Here is an 8,713-nt window from a genome sequence, read left to right on the forward strand (position 1 = left end):
GAATAGATGTTTTAAGTGGTTGATCAGCGTTTGATAGTTTTGAGATTTTTCTTGTAATTAGTGAAATGAGAATACATTTTAGAAGACTTAAACAGCTATTTTTAGAGTGTTTTGAGTGTTTTTTAACATATTCGTTATACGAAATTCAATTATATTTTAGCAAATGTCCGTAGCGGAACGGCTAAATAAAATACCTTATGCCTGGAAATCGAGGAAGGAAAATTCCAAAACTCTAAAAAAATATTGAAAACTTAATTCCCCAAGCTTTTTCGAAATTTATCGGTAAAATCTTTCATAACAATTTGTTCAGCTTTTCAAGAGCCCTATAATGACACTAATTTGAAAATTTTTACCAAGTCAAAGATTTGCTAATTTCGTACGAGGACCATATATGATTTCATACTGCCAATACATGATTTGTTAATAGGATCCCTGTATGAAACCAAAGAAATCATATATAATCCTTGTATGATTACCAAGAACTCATATATGATCCTAGAATGATTACCGAGAATCAAACATCTATTTTTAATAAAGTTTTTACGGTTTCTGTTTTTTAAAACTTTTTTGTCGGTAGGGCATCACCTATGTGGTTCCTCGGCGTCACTTTGTGATCCACCGAAAGCCCCTAAAATACCATATCGATATCAATGTCAAAGTTGGGCACTAAAAAAAAGAAATGTCCAAATATATAATTAAATATTTGATATATTCTGAAGCCAGTTTAAGCTTTATAAATGCTTATTTTTAAATATTTTTTGAAAAAATTTTCATATAACCTCAAATTCTTTTGCTGAATATGTTTAAATCGCAAAGCTATTCTTTTATAGCACAAAAGAATCAAAAGTGGATTGCAAATGCGATATAATAATTTAATAAGTCCTCTGACTACATTATGCGGCATTTTGTGGAACCAGTCAACGTTCAAGTTCATCAATGCGATGCTGAGCCGTTGCGTTGCGCAATTTGAGTATAAATTTACTCTCAAAATAAGAGTAATCGACATTGAATATATATATATATATATATATATATATATATATATATATTTATATATATATATAAACAAACACATTCATATTTATATATATAATATATATATATATATTTATATATATATATATATATATATATATATAAAGAAAGAGGAAAAATAAGATGTAAAGCAAAGGCCAAGTATTTAAGCTAGGTGAAAATTTTTTGAAAGTTTTACATTATCCAATTGAACAAACTTTATTGGTTTAGATTCAATTGTAATATCTGCGGGATTTTGTGGAACCAGTCAACGTTTTAAGTGTCATATATGACCCTGTATGATTTCCAAGAAGTTTTTTCTACTTCAACTGATAATCAAACTTATACAATTTTTAGACTTAGAAAATTTTGGCATGATCCCTGTATGACTTCTAGGAAATCATTTATGATCTTTGTATGACTAAAAAGAATTCATACAAATCATATATGACCTATAAAACCTTGTATGATTACTAAGAATCACACATGACCTAGTACAAAATCAAAGAAAGTTGGGGTTTTTCCCATTATAGCCCCCCCCCCCCCCCCCAGCTTAGTGGTCAGATAACCTATAGCCCCCATCATGATATTTGTACCATAATGAGGGGGCTATAATTTCAAGGGGGGGCTATAATGGGAAAGACCAGAAAGTTGTATGACTGATGACCGGAGTTTGCAATATATATCCATTGGCTCAACAAAAAAGTAAAGGCTGGTGTATAGTTCGTAGCCCCCCAAATGAACTCGGAGGATATTAATGTCTTTAATCATTTTGAGTTTGATTTCAGTTTCAAATGATGCACAGCATGATACAAAAAGAAAACTGGTTATCAAATTTCAATTGGGGTCTATAAAACTAAACAAATATACAAATTTTAGACTAAATATTTTTTCATCATGATAAAAAAAATGAAAATTAAGTTGAGTCTGCTATTTTCGGATGCACTTATTATGTAAATTATTATGTAAATAAGTTGCGTGTTTCTGAAAAGTCTGCTTGTGATATTATTTTGGGTTACAATTGTAACATCGCTAACTTTTGGTTTTTCACCGGCGTCAATTTTTCGGCTAACTTCAAATCTGTCATCAAAATCTTCCAACTTTTCGTTTCGATTCGTTATTGAAATCAAAATTTCCCGTTGACGTGAATTTAGAGCCTCTGATTTTTCGGTCAAAAGATACGCAGCTTGTTTAAGCGACATTTTGTCAAAAATTTGATTCGGAATTCGTTTTATTTGTTCGTGTGGCAATATTTCGAAAGCTTCGAAAGGTATGAATTGAGTTTTAATATCGTGAAATTTTCTCAAATATGATTGGTTCAAAAAGAGATAACCAAAAACTCCGAGATCGTCGATATTGCCAATTAGCCGATTGTCGTACATCGGGTCGGTAAGCAGATTAAAAATATAAGATTGCAACATATTGATATCTTCAAACGGGCAGTTTTTAATTGCTAAAGAAATATCTTTAACAAATTTTGGTACCAAAATCTGTTTAATAGTTTCGTCTTGCGTTTCGTGACACAGCAAAGAGCCCATTGATAAAATATAAGAACGAGTTTCAATTTCGGTTTGGTGGGAAAAATCGATAGTTTTCGAATTAAAGAACGTTTGAAGCAAGCGAGAAGTTTCTTTTGACAGTTTCTGATTGGTCAGTAAACTGATGACGTCAAAGTTTCGTTTGTCCAATAGGAAGCGAGTATTTTCCAAATCAACTGAGCTGATATTGTGAAGGAAATTTTTGAGTTGAGCGAGAGATAAATATTGAAAATGATCATTTCTTCTCAATTTTTCCAAAATGGCTGAAGATAAATGCGCGACCTCTGATTGGTCAATTTCAGTTCCAAGGTAGTCCATGCATTTGTTAATTTCAGCTGAAGGCATGTTCGAAATTTGATCAGCTGTTATCCAACGAATGCCTGAAATGAAAATCAGGAAAATTAACTTTTTTTTATTCTCAACGGGGTTAAGTTTTCCCTGAAGTTAAAGATTTTGATTAAATAAATTTTTTATTAGTTTCGATGCTTTTTAAATAATAACTTTAGCTTTAGTTACCCCCCCCCCCCCCCGAAAATAACCCCCAGTGATTCTAATAGGAGAACCCCCGCGCCAATAAATCCTCTTGGGTTTTTTCAGTGGGAATTTTTTCTGAAACCAGTCACAAACATGTTTTAAATACTAATATGTTAGCAGACCGCACGAAAATTCATTGCAAATTATTTTAAAATAAATATATGATAACTCACCTTTTCCTAAAATTTTTAAAGTGTCGCATTTCAGATTTTCCGACTGTAAAAGGAGGATTAGTTCAGTTGAGTTTCTGTGACAGTTTTCATATCGTCCGAACTGCTCAGATAGCCGAAATTTCCGTCTGCATTGTGCATTTATGCTCGATTTTTCGGCTTGTTTAGAATCGATTTTGTGACCGTCGGCTAAAACACCACCTCGATTTACAAACTCGTAAATTGCCGAAATTGGATCTTTTTGTGATATTATATTATTCGCAGCTTCCGAAATTTCTATTAACGAAAAGTCGAAGTCAAAAACTTGACAGAATAAGTTAGAATGAATCATATATTCGACCTTCGGCTTTGTGACGTCATTTTCTTCTCCATTGTGATTGGTCAGTTTTTCGTAAATCGCTTTGCTCTGATTGGCTGTTAGGCAGCATTGGTCAAAAACTGACAAAGAACTTTCTAGAACATCTTTTTCCATTGCTTGAATGTAACTTGGAGAAAGATAGCAAACAAGATTTCCCATACTGTATAGCATTTGTTTGCTTATCGTTGTCTTCTGCATAACTTGTTTATGGAAGTTATGCTCGCAATTGTTCACAAATAAATGGGCAAATTGTTGATTCCGTGCGTCTGAATACCTGTAATTATCATTTAATTGCCCGATTTTCGAAATTAGCTCCCGGCAATAATAATTGGGCGAAAATGCGTTCATGGAAAAATGAGATTTCACTGGAAATTCTCTCAATAATTTTCCAGGAATCGATGCCAAAATTGGCTGTTCAATTAATTGTAAAGAAAACAACTGATCAATTCCTGTAAATGAAATATAAAATTTTTCAATTTTTTCGGCCACCGCTTTCGCATATTCGGAGCTTTGTTCGTCTGTGACACTTTGGATAAGCGTGAAAACATCAAAGAAATCCGAAGAATGTTCTAGAATTTCTTCAGGAAAAACCCAGCTACCTTTCGTTGAAATTGACCGCTTGATTCGTGTTTCAAACGATAATTTAAAATCTTCGTTCAAAACCTGCGCGTATTTCGATTTCCAAGCTTGGTTTAAAAACTGCTCTTTAATACTTTCTAAGTGAAACTCTGAAATTGATTTTGAAGCTTGTAAAAATCGGGGAAAAGGAACATTTTCCCACAAATTGACCTTTAAATTGTCATGCATGTCTGATGTTTTGTTAAGCAGTCCGGAAATTAGCAATCGTTTCTGAAATTGGCCGAAATATGTTTCGTTTGTCTGGAGTTCGTTAAGAATAATCGTTGGAACCTCTTTTTGGGAAGAGTTGACAACCATGTTTAAGATCTCATGCGTGTCGACACCGCTAATTAACCCTCCCAAAGTTTTTAACTTGCTGGTTAAAGGTATTCCTGTTATTTGATTGGATAAAACTAACGCAGCGACTTGACGTTTTGTAGCCCAAGATAATTTCCCGATCGGTATCAGATCGGTTTTGAAATTATTAAGTCGTAAAAGTTCTTCGCGTTCGTCGGGTCTTACGTAACCAATGCAAGACAACTCTTTCGTGTATCTGCAAGCGATTTGGGCTAATTTTGTGGTGAAAACTGAACTTTCGGGCAGTGAAAACATGTTATAAATTGTGATTGGGCTTTTTAAACTTCGACTGTAAGAATAGAGTTTTTTAATGTACTGAAAATGTTGATAAGTCGCGTATTGCCATAAATGTGATACAGAATCAAACGCAAAATTTTCACCATTTTGAGTATTTATAGAGGGCGCGTTTCGTAGAAAAAGAAATAATAAATTAGCGCCCATTTCAGGGCTAAAATCAAAATTTGGGTTTGTTTTTATAACCGAATCAACGACTTGAATGGTTCGGCTTTTAGACCGCAACGTTTCGTCAACGCTAACACAGGGCAAAATTTGTGCCCAAACTTTTACCCAAATTGAGTAAGATTGATAATAATCGTACGCGAAACGTGAATGAGTTTTCACTTCGTGAACTAATTTTCTAACAAATTCAAAAAGTTTCTGGCTTTCGAAGCAAGTTAGCGGTTCGTCTTTGAATCCGTTCTCGATTCCTGTTAGAATGCTTTGTAAGTAGTCGCGATATTGAGAGCTTTCTTTGAATAAATTTAGCTGATCAAATCTGAACCCTTTAGTTAGAATTAATGTCATTTTTGTGTAAATAATTGAGTTAAAGTGGGTTATGTAAGTTGGAGTTCGTGAAATGATTGCCAAAGCTTCTGGTTTCTGAATTGTGTCGACATTATCGATTAAGTTGAAAAGATCCGTTTGGCTGACAAGTCGAATTAGCCGAATTTTGACTTCAGTAGTCCGAGATGGCGACTTAAGTTCGGGTAAAAGAACATTCGGGTTTAAATCCGAAATAAAATTTTTCCGTATTGTCAACAAAAGAAGGTTAGAAAAGGTTTTCACGCTTTTAACTTTTTGTGGGTAATGATCTTTAATGGCACAAACAATTTGTTTATCTAATTTACAAAAGTCGTCATTAATTTGCGTGAAAAGATTGTAATTTTCTTCAAATAATTTTAAATTTTCTGGCTCGATAAAATGGCCGAGGTCACTGCTGACGTCAGAAAATGGGCACCAGCTTTCGGGCGAGTTGTCCCCCCAACTTGGGCAATTTATAGTAAGAATTGTATAAACTCTAGCTAATAACAAATTATTTATAACAAGAAATAAGTAATAATTTGGCGAAAAACTGACGAAAAACATTTTTAAAGGCGGAGAGAAAATTTTACTGCAAAGCTTTATAAATGAAACTTGAAATAAAGATAAATGTGCAAAAATTGTATAAAATGTAACAAAAATCTGTTAAGTAAGTCAATTCTTAGGAAACAAAAATTGCTGAGTCAAAAATGCTGAATAAATTATTGTTTAAAAAGCTGAAAAGGTCCGATGTATACAATAGCAATTGAAAATAGAAAAAGTCCAGCCGAAAGGATTTTTACAAAATATTGTAAAGATTTTTGACAGGAAAATAACTAACTCATTGCAATTTTTTCATAGGAGGCTAAACATATGTTACCGGATCCTTTGTGCTTCCTTTGCTAAAAGTTGAAAGATTGTAAGAATTATTACTGCTTGAGTGATTCTAAATGAAATTATAACTAAAATTAACCGGAATAATAACTCAAAATGAAATCAGATGCTGCTGATGAATTCAATCTTGTCTAGATTTCATTTCCCCACTCAACCTGGGCTCGGAAAAGTAGTTAAATTGAATAATTGATAACTATTAATAAATAACGACAATTTATAACCAACTTCACAGATTTTATAACTCTCAATGCCTGTAAGAAAACTTTAAAAGCGAAAGTAAGACGTCTTTTTACAATCTGAAAGCTAGTAAATTTTTCCGGCTTCTAAACTCCTGATTTCGAAGTTGAAATTTGCGCTTTTATAAGCCTTTTTCGCCAGATTTTTCCCCCACAAGCCAGCGTCAGCTTTCGCGTGTAACAGATGTTTATAAGTTTAACGCTCCAAAAATTATCCAAAATTTGAAGTCTAACTGTTCAAAGCTGCTGCGATTTGTAATTTTATATAACACACTTAAGTGTGGAAATTTGGTTAAATAGCGTTAAAATGTGGACAAAACTACACAAAATAGAAGTACAGCTTCGGGCATCTAGCTTTGTCTAAATTCCTGAAGTTCTCTAGTCGTGAACAGTTCAGTAATTACAGCTGTGACTTTCTCATACTAGGGGTACAAATCAAAGTTTGACTTTAACTCTCGAATTTTTCCTCAGGCGACAGGGAAACTGGGATAATATTGTTGATTTGCACAATTTACGTCACCAGGCAAAGTGGTTTGAGTAAACAAGTGATGTTTGTTAGCAAAATGATAAAGAGTCTGGTGTCTTTTATGTGGGGTAGTGTTAAAAGCGTCCCCCTAGGATAAACCAAACATTTACACAAAGCTAATACTCCTCAATTCGCTTAAGCAATTTGAGAAACTTTGGGAAAATTAAAGTTTTAATCGTCAGTTTTGATTCAATTTTCTCAAAATTTGTTATCTAAGTTTAAGAATAGAATTCGCTAAACAAACTGTAATTGAAGTTGATAATGTAACCTAGATATTTTCGAGAAATAAGTAGATTGAGTACAGAAAATAAGGTCGAAAAACGAGTTTGAAATTAAACGTCTCTAAAATTGAAAATAGAATTTGCTAAACATAAGAGCTGTAAAAGAATCGAAAAATTTAACAAATATTTCTCGAATTTAAAAAAAATCAATTCAAGAAAGTACAATAGAGAAATAAAATAAAAAATAAAAGTTTCTCAATTAAAAGTTGTGACAAATTATCTCAATAATGAAATTTTTTCGACAAAAAGCGAAAGTTAAATGCGACAACAATTTTTCCTATCCAAGTTTTTCTATTGATAGTGAATAAAAAATGAGGTTTTGGTTTCAAGAATTATCAATTTATTTTGCAACTAACAAAGATAAAAAGAAAACTGTCTCTTTGAGAATTCTGCTTCGAAATCGATATTATACGTGTAATTACAAAATGATCGAACTAATTTGATATGCTAATTTTGAAACCGATCAATTTCCACGTAACATACACACAAGAAGTGAACAAATTCAATTTTTCCAATCAATTATTTAAAACAGTAAAAGCACAGCTACAATTACTTTAACAAAGCAACATATTAGCGTAAGTGCAGGATATTTTCCATTTAAGTTGGGCTGAAATAAAAGCAATTTTTCTAGGATGTAGATTTTTATTAACTCGAGTGATTTGGAATAAAAAAGATTCCTTAAGTATATTAAGCTTAAATCCACTTATGGAAAAACTTGATCCCACTTTTTGTGATAAAGGAATCGCGCTAATCAAAAGCGGAATTAGAAATGAAGTGTATGTCATTTTGACAAAGAGGGAAAATTTCAAAAAATTCAATAAAATAGGGATTTATCTTTGAATCAAGTCAGCTACAAGAATCACAATTAGCATTTGTATTCACCCCACATCATAACATTCGGTCACTTTAGCCCCGTTTCTATTCATAATGCGTGTGGTCGTAATTGAATTTGAGCGAAGAAAATGCTAACGAAGCATTGATTTTGAGGAAAAAAGAACTACATATCTTTTTAGGAAACAATACAATAAAAGAACTACAATACTGCTAATAATCATGAACACTAATTTCAAACACTAATTTTGTTGATTTTTCGCTATTTTTCGGGTTTCAATTTTTCTCCGGAAGTGCAAAGCGGTTGAATTAGATCTTTCGTGAGACATAAAGTTAATAAACAAGATTTTCACAAATGTTAAATTTTTGCAAAACTTGTTTCTAGTTTTATCGTTAATTTTCACTTTTAGTTTTGCCATGGGCTTTAAAGCATGCAAACTTTCCGTGACTTCCAAAGTTTTGTAAAATTTTGCAAGGCAGATATTTAATTGGAAATTTTCACTGCATTACGTTGCAATGTGCAAAGTTGTTATTCACGATGGAAAATGGTTGCGTTGA

The 8,713-nt window shown here is 32.6% G+C and overlaps 1 protein-coding gene across 1 annotated transcript; it reads right to left on the bottom strand.

The window, feature by feature from the left end:
• Positions 1-581: 581 nt before the first annotated feature.
• Positions 582-7,402, bottom strand: LOC142354109 (uncharacterized). Its single transcript, XM_075406379.1, has 3 exons — positions 3,260-7,402; positions 1,961-2,932; positions 582-628 (listed from the first exon to the last, which is right to left on the bottom strand). Exons 1-3 carry the CDS (start codon positions 5,952-5,954, stop codon positions 582-584), a joined length of 3,714 nt encoding a protein of 1,237 aa, XP_075262494.1. The 5' UTR covers positions 5,955-7,402.
• Positions 7,403-8,713: the final 1,311 nt, after the last annotated feature.

The sequence above is a fragment of the Convolutriloba macropyga genome, chromosome 15, assembly GCF_964194025.1.
Source record: "Convolutriloba macropyga chromosome 15, txConMacr16.3, whole genome shotgun sequence".
In the NCBI taxonomy this organism is placed as follows: domain Eukaryota; kingdom Metazoa; phylum Xenacoelomorpha; order Acoela; family Convolutidae; genus Convolutriloba; species Convolutriloba macropyga.